This window comes from Nerophis ophidion, linkage group LG04 (genome assembly GCF_033978795.1).
Source record: "Nerophis ophidion isolate RoL-2023_Sa linkage group LG04, RoL_Noph_v1.0, whole genome shotgun sequence".
NCBI lineage: Eukaryota > Metazoa > Chordata > Actinopteri > Syngnathiformes > Syngnathidae > Nerophis > Nerophis ophidion.
The window spans coordinates 27,904,148-27,918,608 of NC_084614.1; the positions used below are offsets into that span (position 1 = coordinate 27,904,148).

Genomic DNA, 14,461 nt, shown 5'->3' on the forward strand with positions numbered 1-14,461 from the left:
AAGGATGGGGCGAGGGTCACCAATTTGTAAGCAAATTGTCGAACAGTTTTAGAACAACATTTCTCAACGAGCTATTGCAAGGAATTTAGGGATTTTACCATCTACGGTCTGTAAAATCATCAAAAGGTTCAGAGAATCTGGAGAAATCACTGCACGTAAGCGATGATATTACGGACCTTTGATCCCTCAGGCGGTACTGCATCAAAAACCGACATCAGTGTGTAAAGGATATCACCACATGGGCTCAGGAACACTTCATAGAACCACTGTCAGTAACTACAGTTGGTCGCTACATCTGTAAGTGCAAGTTAAAACTCTACTATGCAAAACGAAAGCCATTCATCAACAACACCTAGGAACGCGGCCGGCTTCGCTGGGCCCGAGCTCATCTAAGATGGACTGATGCAAAGTGGAAAAGTCTTCTGTGGTCTGACGAGTCCACATTTCAAATTATATTTGGAAAGTGTGGACGTGGTGTCCTCCGGAAGAAAAAGGAAAATAACCATCCGGATTGTTATAGGCGCAAAGTTCAAAAGCCGGCATCTGTGATGGTAAGGGGGTGTATTAGTGCCCAAGGCATAGGTAACTAACACATCTGTGAATGCAGTATTAATGCTGAATGGTCCATACAGGTTTTGGAACAACATATGTTGTCATCCAAGCAACGTTATCATGGTGCTTATTTCAGCAAAACAATGTCAAGCCACGTGTTATAACTGCGTGGCTTCGTAGTAAAAGAGTGCAGGTACTTTCCTGACCCGCCTGCAGTCCAGACATGTTTCCCATCAAAAATGTGTGGCGCATTATGAAGCGTAAATACGACAACAAGACCCTGGACTGTTGAACAACTTAAGCTGTACATCAAGCAAGAATGGTAAAGAATTCCACTTTCAAAGCTTCAACAATTAGTTTCCTCAGTTCCCAAACGTTTATTGAGTGTTGTTAAAAGAAAATGTGATGTAACACAGTGGTGAACATGCCCATTCCCAACTACTTTGGCACGTGTTGCAGCCATGAAATTCTAAGTTAATTATTATATGCAAAAAAAAAAGTTTATGAGTTTCAACATCAAATATGTTGTCTTTGTAGTGAATTCAACTGAATATGGGTTGAAAAGGATTTGCACATCATTGTATTCCGTTTATATTTACATCTAACACAATTTGACAACTCAGATGGAAACGGGGTTTGTATATTTATATAGCGCTTTTTCTCTAGTGACTCAAAGTGCGTTAATAGTGAAACCCAATATCTAAGTTACATTTTAAACCAGTGTGGGTGGCACTGGGAGCAGGTGGGTAGAGTGTCTTGCCCAAGGACACAACGGCAGTGACTAGGATGGCGGAAGAGGGTATTGAACCTCCAACCCTCAAATTGCTGGCACGGCCCCTCTACCAACCGAACTATACATACAACTTGACTTTTAAAAAAACAGCTAACTTTTAGATAAGACCTACTGTATAAAACATTAATAATAATATTATTAATAATGGATTAGATTTATATCGCGTTTTCCTATTGTTAGATACTCAAAGCGCTCACAGAGCAGTGGGAACCCATCATTCATTCACACCTGGTGGTGGTAAGCTACATTTGTAGCCACAGCTGCCCTGGGGTAGACTGACAGAAGCATGGCTGCCAGTTTGCGCCTACGGCCCCTCCGACCAGCACAATCATTCATTCATCATTCATTCACCAGTGTGAGCGGCACCGGGGGCAAGGGTGAAGTGTCCTGCCCAAGGACACAACGGCAGCGATTTTGGATGTCAATAGGTGGGAACCCTCAGGTTTCTGGCAGGGCCGCTCTACGCCATGCCGCCCCAATAGAATGTAATACTTACAACCAGAGTGTTTTTTTTTAATAATGTAATAATAATGTACAGTATTTGCCCTGGAGAGTGGACTTCTACGCTATCTCCTTCCAGCTGCTTCTTCGTCCAACACACCATCAGCAGCTTTTCCATATTTTCATGGATAAATGTCCACCGTTTGGATATAATCTTAACAATCTTGGCTGGCGATAGACTCATTCTGCTTCAGTATGTTGCAGGCATGCTTGAATAGGTTCGCCAAGGTCATGTTTTTAATTTATCTCTGTAATTCAATGAATATTATCCATCTTCTCGTCACTGTCCTTCATGCTCACTTTCTTACTTCCTTTGGTTGGAAGACACAGTATTGTCGATCTCTAGCTGAAAGGTAATTCTTGTGAGTAACACTGGATGTTTTGGTCAGATCTTATGTGGTCCACTGTGACAGTGACTATGTCAACTAATGGTGAGGATGCTTGTAACTAAAATGTTTGCTTGCATCTTAAAACATAACAATTGGCCAATAGACAGACAGTTCTTATGTCAAAACACTCTTAAATTGGTGCACCATTAAATTAAGGTAGTGTTGTTTGTGGTAAAATATTACAAGACGCACCAATTGTAGAGAGGACCATCCCAACAAAGTAGAAAGCTCCAGAAAGGTCCCAGCAGGGCCTCAATACCTCAAAGCTCATATCTCAAAACACTCTTAAGTTGAGGTACCACTTATGTATGTCTCGCAAAAAGGTTTCATGTTTCCTTTTTTTCTGTCCAATCAGGAAACGTGTGGCTTCTGAGAACGTAGCCTGGATTATCTCCATGAAAGGATTGTGATTATTGTCAAAGTTAACTGTTTTATTTATTGTTTAAAATGGAGAAAAAAGGGAGATGGTGAACAGCGTCTGTTTACATCATTCTAATAAAGCAGCACCTTGTCATAACAACCTCAATGCAAAAGTAGGAAAGCCTGATACATTCTATATTTGTACATTTTGTAAGACCTAACTCAGCGACACGGACCCAGCAACAAACTTCTGCCTCATTATCATTGAACAGAAGATACAAAACAAATACCAGTAAAACTGAATATCAACAACTGTGAAGTCATACATTTTGCAATAGAGATTTAACAGCGTGAGTATTTGTAACAATGTAGGCAAATCTAAAGTTTATGTTTGATGGAAAAAGTACTAATTGATTCATCCATGTTCGGCAAAACTTCAGTAGTAAATGCTAATAGTGCTATTTTACTGAGCTGGTGGAAATGTACAAATATTCTCGTCATGAGGAAATAAACTTATAATGTGAAGGAATAAAATAAATTACACAGATAATGTACTTATTTTCTGTTTTTACTTTTGTTAGTATTACTCCGTAAGCTTTATTGTTAATGTTTGGAATACAATCAAGTGTTAAGAACATGTACAAAGGAATATTAGAGGGATAATGAAAAGCAAAAAATGAATACATTTGTGAAAAATTATGAAAGTTTCACATACAAAAATAGGCTTTTATATAAGATGTGTAATATTGAAAAGTAACATTAGCTCAATTATATTCTAATAACGATTAAGTTTTCTATTTTGACTGATTATTCAAGAAATATATCTAAATATGTACCAGCATGTGAAATGTATATGGGCAATTATTTGCTGCCTTATTGTCTTCATCTGGAAGGATAATTATCAGGTTAGGCTCATTTTATCAGCATTAATGTTGTATTATCTCAGTGGACAACTTTGTGTGTATATGTTTCGAATTGACTGATTTTCAACCAAAATAAAGAATATTGAAGTGGCTACTAGCATTGATTTAAAAATGGGATTTCTTGCATAGACAAAAATCTCCTACAGCTTTTTTGAATATTTATCTGTCCTTTGCTGGCGTTGTACCGCACTTAAAGACTGAAGGACATGTTCTAGGGGTGCATGTTTGATTGATGCTCCACTCAAAAGCCAGCACCACAAAGCTCTTGCGTGATTATTTGAACTGTGTTGAGATAATATGGACCATTTGCAAACAATCCGCAAATTAAAATGTTTTTTGTCAAGGTAAAAAATCCTCCAAATAGTCAATGCAGGCACTTTCTTTATGTTTGTGCCTTCATGTTTTCTTGTTACCCTCTTCCAAAGAAGCTGAGTCGCTCCGAGGGCGTGCACATGCACTCTTAAATCAGCAGTCTGACATCAAGTGCTCCTTCACCGCTGCTTTCATCTGATTGCTTTTGTATGAGCCAATCACTTCAGGACATCAAACCTATCTTCACTGTGATACTAAATTCTTTAAGTTGCTTCTCGGTTTTTACTCTTCACACCAAACTGTGAACAATTGTCTCAAACGGGGATGTCGCAACAGTTTTAAGGGCCATTTTGTGTTTTTTACATTGTCCATCCATCCTTTTATTTTCTACCCCTTGTGGAAATGATTCAGTTTTCTACAAAAACATTCACCAAATCTTACGGCCAAATATGCCTGTAAAAAAAGTAGTCCATATAAATCGAGAATCGAGTTCCTAAACAACGTTGCTGACTCTGTCTGCACTTTTTTGACTGCAAATTAAGCCACTGTAACCCACCTGGTTTAGCCACTGCATCCGTTCCACCTGGGATGCGCCGAACGTATGCCGTGTTCAGAGCAAGGTCTTAAGGTGTCAAGGAGTGAGGTTTACAGTTGACACAGATGTACTGGCTGGCCTTTGTTATGCCCATTCCCCTAAACCTAAGTCTGATGTGGGTCATGGTACCACTGTAAACAACCTGGTCAAACTCATGCTTCCGTTCTGTCTGGAACAGAAACCTGGGGTTCGCTGAACGAGTGAGGAGTGAGCTGGGCACCGAACTGTCAGCACGGTGTCTTGTGCAAGCTCTTAAGGTGTCAAGGGGGAAGGTTTACTAGGACTTAATAGAGCCGCACTGACTGGCCTCCAGTATACTCACCCGCCTAAAACTCACTCCCATCCGGGTCACGGCACCACTGTAACCCACGTGGTCGAGCCTCTGCTTCCGTTTCACCTGGGACTATCGCCTAGCTCCACTAGTCCCATTAGTGTCACGCTGTCAGCTCAGTTTCCATCGCAAACTCCTCAGGTTTAAGGGAGAGATGTTTAATGACGTACACTTGACACGGCCACACTGGCTGGCCTCAGTTACACTCAACCGCCTGAACCTCATTCCCATCCGGGTCACGGCACAACTGTAACATACCTGGTCGAACCTCTGCTTCCGTTCCGCCAATCCGGGTCCGCTAAATGGACTCCAAGCTAAAAGCCCAGGCCGTCCTTCTGGTGTCAGGCAGCAAGGTTTACTAACGTACACAGCCGCCGTTACACCACCATGAGGCCAAAGGACGTTGCAAGTGCCAACACTTTGATGAAAAAGGTGAAAAACACATTTGAATTCAAAAAGTGTGGGCACACTTTGGACACCTCTGGTCTTGACTTTATCTCTAATAAATACCTGAATTACTTGATAAAGTTGTAATTGTGTACAGTTACCATGTGCAATTGTGCAAGCTAAGAGCATATTAAGAAGAATGTGAAAAAAAGCTGCTATCTGTCCACGCTGGTTTCCTGTAGGCGGTTATTCATGATGGCCAGAGCTCCCACCCCCCTGGAGAATCCATTCTGATGTCCGTGGCTCTGCCTCGGTCCCTGGTGAGCTGTTTCGCTCAGTTGCTTTTGTAGCAGTGCCAAAGACACCTTATTGGACACCATGAACTCATTGGCAGAGATCATTTCCCCCGACATGCGGCGGCCGACGTACATCTCGTCCGCCGCCTCAACGCCGTCCATCTCGCTGTCGCACACCGTCTCCACCGAGCCATCAGCGTAGCGCGGCCTTCCCGCATGGCAGTGTGTGGAGAGCGGCCGGACAGCGTTTCGTTTCAAACGTTTTTGTCTTAGGCGGGCCAGCGGACGCCTCTGGTTGCGTTTTTTGTTGTGCAGGCAGGGGCAGCAGACCCACCAGCGTCCGCTTGCAGAGCAGGAGCAGAGACGCTGGTCTCCGGGACACACAAGCTTCTCCAGGATCCAGTTAAGAGTCTGTTTGATGATAATGGAGATGACGTTGAAGAGCGAGTAGATGCAACATACACCCATTAGGATGAAGAGGCAGTTCCCGAGCCGGTAAGCCTCCTGAGACTCATAGTGCGCTCTCTGGCTGCTCACGAGGTCCCCAAAGCCGATAGTGCTGAAAGCCACAAAGCAGAAATACAAAGAGTCCACGTAGCTCCAGTTCTCCATGGAGCAGAACAGAGTAGAAGCACTGCATGCGATCACTATGGAGGCAAGTCCTAAGATCAGCATCACATAATAGACGGAGGGCTTCCATCCTTCCAGGCTGTCCTCCTCCTCAGATGCCTCCTGCCTACTGCTGGACTCGACCCCGACTCCGCCGCAGCGCACCCGGCGTTCGTGGCACCAGCGCATGATGTAGGCCAGCATGGTGATGATCCTCTCCAAGAAAAGGTTGAAGAAGAGGATGGTCGCCGCGCAGCCGATGAGGCCGTAAAAGATTAGGAAGATTTTTCCAGCTATGGTCACGGGTGTGGTCATCCCAAAGCCTACAGAGTAAAAACATGAAAAGTTACAAGCGAGGTAGAATATAAGTCGACTCTATTGAAAGCCTCAAAATTTCAGAATTATGTACGTCATTAGGGTTGGGGATCTTTCACCTTTTAATTGATACGGTACCAATTCCCTTTACCTGGAAATCACTTTATAATTTTTTGTTTGTGTTCATGTGTTAATGTATTTGTTTAATAATAACATAACATTTTTATATTTAACATTTTACAATTAGCTGATAACTGTGATGTCCAGTTTCTATATCTTATTTTCTTAAATTACATTTGGTATTATTTGCTGGTATTATATAGTAAACATTGCATGCAGTTGCAATTTGAAGACGTGAGATGACAACAGTGTATAGACTCCTTTGTTGCCTAGTCAGGATGTAGTCTTTGCCATTAAATTTGATGTATTTTTTTATTGTTCCCTACAAAGTGTTTATACTTAAAGTATTGTACTTGAGGGCTTCACGGTGGCAGAGAGGTTAGTGCGTCTGCCTCACGATACGAAGGTCCTGTGTAGTCAGTGTTCAATCCTGTGTGAAGTTTGCATGTCCTCCCCGTGAATGCGGGTTCCCTCCGGCTTCCTCCCACCTCCAAAGACATGCACCTGGGGATAGGTTGATTGGCAACACTAAATGGTCCCTAGTGTGTGAATGTGAGTGTGAATGTTGTCTGTCTATCTGTGTTGGCCCTGCGATGAGATGGCGACTTGTCCAGGTGGTACCCCGCCTTCCGCCCGATTGTAGCTGAGATAGGCACCAGCGCCCCCCGCGACCCCAAAAGAGAATAAGCGATAGAAAATGGATGGATGGATATAGTACTTGATACACTCTCGCTGTTTGATTTTGACATGCATTTTAGTTGTACTTTTCAGTACCAAATGCGGAGGTGTTGAAATTGCCATGGGAAATTGCTAATGCTAATTAGTCTATGGCGCAAATTCAATGTAAATCAGTGTCTTTTGAAAAATGGAACCTTACTGTGGGTTCAAGTGTTTTCTATCATGCATATTTACTTTGTTGGCTGGGAAAATTGCAACATTACCTAAAGGCAGTTTGACTGAGTCTGTTCTAAATGCTACTTGTGTTTCCCCACCAAATGTTTGAGCCAGCTGAATCTGAAACCGGAAGTGACATCACATGCAACAAAAGAATATATAGCAAAATGGTTAATATGGTGCTGTTTGAATTTACGGGAATCAATACTCTGTCGTACCGACAGAATTCGATCAGTGCCTATAAAGGTACCAAACTTGGTACCCATTCCTATACATAATGAGATCTTAGTTTAGTGCGCATTAAAGGATATACTTTTGATTTTTACTTTTTCCTACATAATTTTTTGTTTAGAGAAAAACAACATTCTGACCCGGACATAAGACAATATTTTTTTCCAGGAAAAAAGTCTGAAAAAGATGCAGTGTAGCACAGCCTCTTTGTTGTGGCTCCCTTCAGAGCAGATTATTTGACCAGCATTATATGCATTTTTGAAAAGAGTTCCATAATTTCCGACTGTTTTTAGGGTCATAAATGTGCCCTGACTGGTGATTGGATGATCACGAGGAAGGCAAACAAAAGGGAGGGGTAAAGATGCTGTAAAGTACTGCATGAATTGGCTCTAGATCCCCTGGCAGAGTTCATTACCAAAGAAACAGCTGTGAGCGTGTCACTCGAGGATCTGTCAGAGGTGACTGTTATATTCCTCTGCGCAGGAGCACTTTCAGTAAATCGGCCTAGTCAGTAAGGAGCGCAAATGTGTGGAACTCAGTACCTGAGCTGGTCTCAATTTACAAGGCCTTCACAAAAAAAATTTAAATGTGGCTTATCAACGCCTAAAGCTGCCAGCATTAAAAGATGAGCCTGTGTAGATGCTAAGATAAATGTTATGTTGTGATTATGTTTTTGTTTTTTTTTATCATATTGTATATAGATTGTGCACTTTTTTCTTTTTCTCTCTCTTTCTTTTATTTTTTAAACTGCAATTTTACTGCCTTTTTTAAATCATGTCCAGGGGACTACAGATGAAAAGAAGCCGTCTGGCTGATTCTGGCTTTTTTAACCGTGTGTAGTCATGTGTTTTATGATATTGCATTGTCCCCTTTGAAATGAACTAATCTAATCTAATCCAACATATGTGTGTGTTTTTGTGCCATGCGGTAGACGCCTGCGCAAGAGAGACGTCGGTTTCTTAGTTTTATTGATTTGATTTATTTATTTAACTGTCATTTATAAGCCTCAATTTCTTGAGTTTGTTTTTTTAAGGTAAGCTTACCATGAAATAATAACAAGAAGGCCTTATTCCCATGATTTCATTTATCCATCCATCAATCCATCCATCTTCTTCCGCTTATTCGAGGTCGGGTCGCGGGTGCAGCAGCCTAAGCAGGGAAGCCCAGACTTTCTTCTCCCCAGCCACTTCCTCTAGCTCTTCCCAGGGGATCCCGAGGCGTTCCCAGGAAAGCCGGGAGACATAGTCTTCCCAACGTGTCCTGGGTCTTCCCCGTGGCCTCCTACCGGTTGGACGTGCCCTAAACACCTCCCTAGGGAGGCATTCGGGTGGCATCCTGACCAGATGCCTGAACCACGTCATCTGGCTCCTCTCGATGTGGAGGAGCAGTGGCTTTACTTTGAGCTCCTCCCGGATGGCAAAGCTTCTCACCCTATCTCTAAGGGAGAGCCCCGCCACACGAGGAAACTCATTTCGGCCGCTTGTACCCGTGATCTTATCCTTTCGGTCATTACCCAAAGCTCATGACCATAGGTGAGGATGGGAACGTAGATCGACCGGTGAATTGAGAGCTTTGCCTTCCGGCTCAGGTCCTTCTTCACCACAACGGATCGGTACAACGTCCGCATTACTGAAGACGCCGCACCGATCCGCCTGTCGATCTAACGATCCACTCTTCCCTCACTCGTGAACAAGACTCCTAGGTACTTGAACTCCTCCACTTGGGGTAGGGTCTCTTCCCCAACCCAGGGATGGCATTCCACCCTTTTCCGTGGGAGAACCATGGACTCGGACTTGGAGGTGCTGATTCTCATTCCGGTCGCTTCACACTCGGCTGCGAACCGATCCAGTGAGAGCTGAAGATCCCGGCCAGATGAAGCTATCAGGACCACATCATCCACAAAAATAGGAGGCCTAATCACACGGCCACCAAACCAGAACCCCTCAACGCCTTGACTGCGCCGAGAAATTCTGTCCATAAAAGTTATGAACAGAATCGGTGACAAAGGACAGCCTTGGCGGAGTCCAACCCTCACTGGAAATGTGTTCGACTTACTGCCGGCAATGCGGACCAAGCTCTGACACTGATCGTACAGGGAGCGGACCGCCACAATAAGACAGTCCAATACCCCATACTCTCTGAGCACTCCCCACAGGACTTCCCGAGGGACACGGTCGAATGCCTTCTCCAAGTCCACAAAGCACATGTAGACTGGTTGGACAAACTCCCATGCACCCTCAAGAACCCTGCCGAGAGTATAGAGCTGGTCCACAGTTCCACGACCAGGACGAAAACCACATTGTTCCTCCTGAATACGAGGTTCGACTATCCAGCGTAGCCTCCTCTCCAGTACACCTGAATAAACCTTACCGGGAAGTCTGAGGAGTGTGATTCCACGATAGTTGGAACACACCCTCCGGTCCCCCTTCTCAAAGAGAGGAACCACCACCCCGGTCTGCTAATCTAGAGGTACCGCCCCCGATGTCCACGCGATGCTGTAGAGTCTTGTCAACCAAGACAGCCCCACAGCATCCTGAGCCTTAAGGAACTCCGGGCGGATCTCATCCACCCCTGGTGCCTTGCCACCGAGGAGCTTTTTAACTACCTCAGCAACCTCAGCCCCAGAAATAGGAGAGCCCACCAAAGATTCCCCAGACACTGCTTCCTCATAGAAAGACGTGTTGGTGGGATTGAGGAGGTCTTCGAAGTATTCCTTCCACCTATCCACAACATCCGCAGTTGAGGTCAGTAGAACACCAGATGCACCATACACGGTGTTGATAGTGCACTGCTTCCCCTTACTGAGGCGGCGGATGGTCCAGAATTGTCTCGAAGCCGTCCGGAAGTCGTTTTCCATGGCTTCCGCGAACTCCTCCCATGTCCGAATTTTTGCCTCCGCGACCGCTGAAGCTGCACACCGCTTGGGCTGTCGGTACCTGTCCACTGCCTCCGGAGTCCTATGGGCCAAAAGAACCCTATAGGACTCCTTCTTCAGCTTGATGGCATCCCTCACCGCTGGTGTCCACCAACGGGTTTTAGGATTTTCGCCCCGACAGGCACCAACTACCTTGCGGCCACAGCTCCAATCAGCCGCCTCGACAATAGAGGTGCGGAACATGGTCCCCTCGGACTCAATGTCCAGCACTTCCCTCGTGACATGTTCAAAGTTCTTCCGGAGGTGGAAATTGAAACTTTCTCTGACAGGAGACTCTGCCAGACGTTCCCAGCAGACCTTCATTATGCGCTTGGGCCTGCCAGGGCTGTCCGGCATCCTCCCCCACCATCGCAGCCAACTTACCACCAGGTGGTGATCGGTAGAAAGCTCCGCCCCGATTACACAACTACAAAGTCGATCATGGAACTGCGGTATAGAGTGTCCTGGTGCCAAGTGCACATATGGACACCCTTATGTTTGAACATGGTGTTTGTTATGGACAAACTGTGACGAGCACAAAATTCCAATTACAAAACACCACTCGGGTTCAGATCCGGGCGGCCATTTTTCCGAATTACGCCTCTCCAGGTTTCACTGTCGTTGCCAACATGAGCGTTGAAGTCCCCCAGTAGGACAAGGGAATCACCCGGGGGAGCACTTTCCACTATTCCCTCGAGTGTACCCAAAAAGGGTGGGTACTCTGAACTGCTGTTTGTTGCGTAAGTACAAACAACAGTCAGGACCCGTCCCCCCACCCGAAGGCGGGGGGAGGCTGCCCTTTCATCCACCGGGTTGAACTCTAACGTGCAGGCCTTGAGTCGGGGGGCAACAAGAATTGCCACCCCAGCCCGTCGCCTCTCACTGCCGGCAACGCCAGAAATAAAAAAGAGTCCAGCCCCTCTTGAGAGAAGTGGTTCCAGAGCCCTTGCTGTGCGTCGAAGTGAGTCCGACTATATCCAGCCGGAACTTCTCCACTTCGCGCACTAGCTCAGGCTCCTTTCCCCCAGTGAGGTGACGTTCCATGTCCCAAGAGCTAGGTTCTGTAGCCGAAGATCGGACCGCCAAGTGCCCTGCCTCTGTCTTCCGCCCAGCTCACATCGCACCCGACCTCTATGGCCCCTACTATGGGTGGTGAGCCCATTGGAGGGGTGACCCACGTTGCCTCTTCAGGCTGTGCCCGGGCGGGCCCCAGGCGCTCGCCATCGTGCCCCACCTCCGGGCCTGGCTCCAGAGGGGGGCCCCAGTGACCCGCGTCCGGGCGAGGGTAATCTGGGTCCATGATTTGTCTTCTTTCATTTTTTTAAAGTTTATAAGCTGCTTTGCTTTTTTTTCTTTCTTTTTTTATAGTGAAGGTTTCCCACAGCTGCTCTAGAGATTTGTACATGCAATCTAACAACTTCTCCCCATGCGAGTCAGAGCTTTTTTTTACAGTCATTAACACACACACTGGTGACCTGGATATGAAAAAGGGAAGATGGCTTTTAGTGGCTAACCTATTATGGCACGTGACTCGTGTTGAAACCCCGGCCGAGTCATACCAAAGACTATACAAATGGGACCCATTACCTCCCTGCTTGGCACTCAGCATCAAGCGTTGGAATTGGGGGTTAAATCACTAAAATGATTCCCGAGCGCGGCCACTGCTGCTGCTCAGTGCTCCCCTCACCTCCCAGGGGGTGTAAGAGGGGATGGGTCAAATGCAGAGGACAAATTTCACCACAGCTAGTGTGTGTGTGACAATCATTGGTACTTTAACTTTAACTTTAACTTGAAATGTTATCTACAAAAAATCAGTACATTTAAAGGTTTTATGATTGAAACACAACTTTTTTTGGTTCATTATCTATCCTGTCAGGGGTCACGTGTGAGCTTGAATCAATCGCAAGTGACTTTACGTAAAAGGTGGGGTACTGATCACCAGCCAATCACATGACTCCTGTCCAAAGTTAGCAGGGGTAGGCTCCAGATCACTAGATATTCCAACGGTATAGAAAATCAATGAATGAAAATGGATGTATGGTAACAAGTATCTTATGAAATATTACAAGTACATGATGAAATATTCCAGGACTTACCAATAGTAGAGACTACGGTGCCCACAAAGTAGAAAGCTCCGGAAAAGTCCCAGCGAGGCCTCAATGCATCCACTCTGATCCCCGCTCCATTGGCCTCCTCATACTGCCTAAGGAGAGTGTGCAGGGCCCTCGGGTGGACGCCGTGTCGCCGGGTAAAGTTGTCCAGCTGCTGCCTCCACAAGCGGCGAGCACGCAGCTCAAAAGGGTGTTCCAGGGCGGAGAAGATGGCAGCCCCGCACAGCAAGTAAATAAAAATGAGACCGGCCAGCAGGAAGAAACGAGCGTTGTCTTCGTTGATTGGAGCTTTGGGGCAGCAGCAGCCTCCAGATGGTTTCCTTTGAGCCATGACAGACTCCGGAACACAAACTACATGTATACGACACATGCAACATAAAACAGAGTTTTACATCAAATATTTTCCATAGTTGTATCATGCCTCTATGAATTAATAGGACTTTAAAGAATACATTTTGTATATTGTTTACAGTTTTCATAGAATAATACGAATAAGTCCTACCTGGTCAGGTTAACAACAAGTTCTCTCCCTGAGCGCTGCTGCTGTGCATCTGTTCAATGATGACCAGCAAGTGGAAGCCCCTTGACTTGATCCTTCATCTGTCGCGCAGTGACATCATTGTTTCCTGCCCACCCATCCTTCTCCAAGCCCACCCTCATTGGCTGTGTCCCCTTTAGACACGCACTTTATTCTAATACACATTTTCCCTTATGTGAACAGATTATACTCTTTCTCCAATAATCTTCAGAATTGTACAAATAGCAGTGTGCTTGTGGATCTTTGACTAGAATGTTTGCAGTGGGTCCCTATAACTAACATAACGCTCCTGTTGTATAAAGTTAAAGTTAAAGTACCAATGATTGTCACACACAGACAAGGTGTGGTGAGATTCTCCTCTGCATTTGACCCTTCAACCTCAACCTCTTTGAGGTGAGTAGTGAGCAGCAGCTGTAGTTCTGCCCAGGAATCATTTTGGGGATTTAACCCCCAATTCCAGGTACTGAGTCCCATTTTTATAGTCTTTGGTATGACTCAGCCGGGGTTTGAACTCACAACCTACTGATTGCAGAGTAGACACTCTAACCACTAAGCCACTGAGCCTAGTGTTCAAAGGATCAAAGGATCTTTAACTATAAAGTTTCGCAATATGGATGGATGGATGTTCTTAAGACTAACAGAGTTCTCCTGTTATATAAATTATCTGTGACTTGCATGTTTCCAGTGGGTCCTTAAAACCACCTTTGACTAGTTTTTTGCAGTAGTTTCTTCAAAACAACAAAGCACTTTTTAGGGCTCTTTGACTAGCATTTTTGCAGTAGGTCATTAAAACTAACAGAGTGCTCCTGTTTAAAAAATGGATAATTGACTATCATTTTTTCTTTTTCCTTAAATCTAACATAGTTCTGTTGTTATATAGAGAATATTTGTCTAGCATGTTTGTAGTAGGTCCTTAAAACTATCTTTGATTAGCTTTTTTGCAGTAGTTTCTTGAAAACAACAAAGCACGTTTTAGGGGATCTTTGAATAGCATTTTTGCAGTAGGTCTTTAAAACTAATAGTGCCCCTGTCATATGACGAGCATTTTTGCAGTATGTCCTTAAAACTAACATAGTTTTTCTGTTACATAAGGGATATTTGATTAGCATTTTTGCAGTAGGTCCTCAAAATTATCTTTGACTAGCTTTTTTGCTATAGATTCTTAAAAACGGCAAATCACTTTTTTATATGGGGTATTTTTGACTAGGTTTTTACTGAAGGTTCTTAAAACTAACAAAGTGCTCCTGTTATATAAATGATCTTTGACTTGCATGTTTGCAGTAGGTCCTT

At 44.7% G+C, this 14,461-nt stretch overlaps 2 protein-coding genes across 2 annotated transcripts in view; one reads left to right on the forward strand and one right to left on the reverse strand.

Moving 5' to 3' along the window:
* Positions 1 to 3,743, forward strand: part of ppm1nb (protein phosphatase, Mg2+/Mn2+ dependent, 1Nb (putative)) — a 21,060-nt gene extending 17,317 nt beyond the window's left edge. Inside the window, exon 6 of the mRNA XM_061897762.1 lies at positions 2,591 to 3,743. Coding sequence (XP_061753746.1) covers positions 2,591 to 2,608 — 18 coding nt within the window. The 3' untranslated portion in view covers positions 2,609 to 3,743. The remainder of the gene's footprint in view (positions 1 to 2,590) is intronic.
* kcnk12l (potassium channel, subfamily K, member 12 like) lies at positions 2,577 to 12,978 on the reverse strand. Its single transcript, XM_061897763.1, has 2 exons — positions 12,619 to 12,978; positions 2,577 to 6,371 (listed from the first exon to the last, which is right to left on the reverse strand). Exons 1-2 carry the CDS (start codon positions 12,962 to 12,964, stop codon positions 5,359 to 5,361), a joined length of 1,359 nt encoding a protein of 452 aa, XP_061753747.1. The 5' UTR covers positions 12,965 to 12,978; the 3' UTR covers positions 2,577 to 5,358.
* Positions 12,979 to 14,461: the final 1,483 nt, after the last annotated feature.

Coding starts and splice junctions, on each gene's coding strand:
- kcnk12l (XM_061897763.1), bottom strand. CDS start 12,964: ATGGCTCAAAGGAAACCATCTGGAGGCTGCTGCTGCCCCAAAGCTCCA. Junction 6,372..12,618: donor CACCGTAGTCTCTACTATTG/GTAAGTCCTGGA, acceptor TTTACTCTGTAG/GCTTTGGGATGACCACACCC.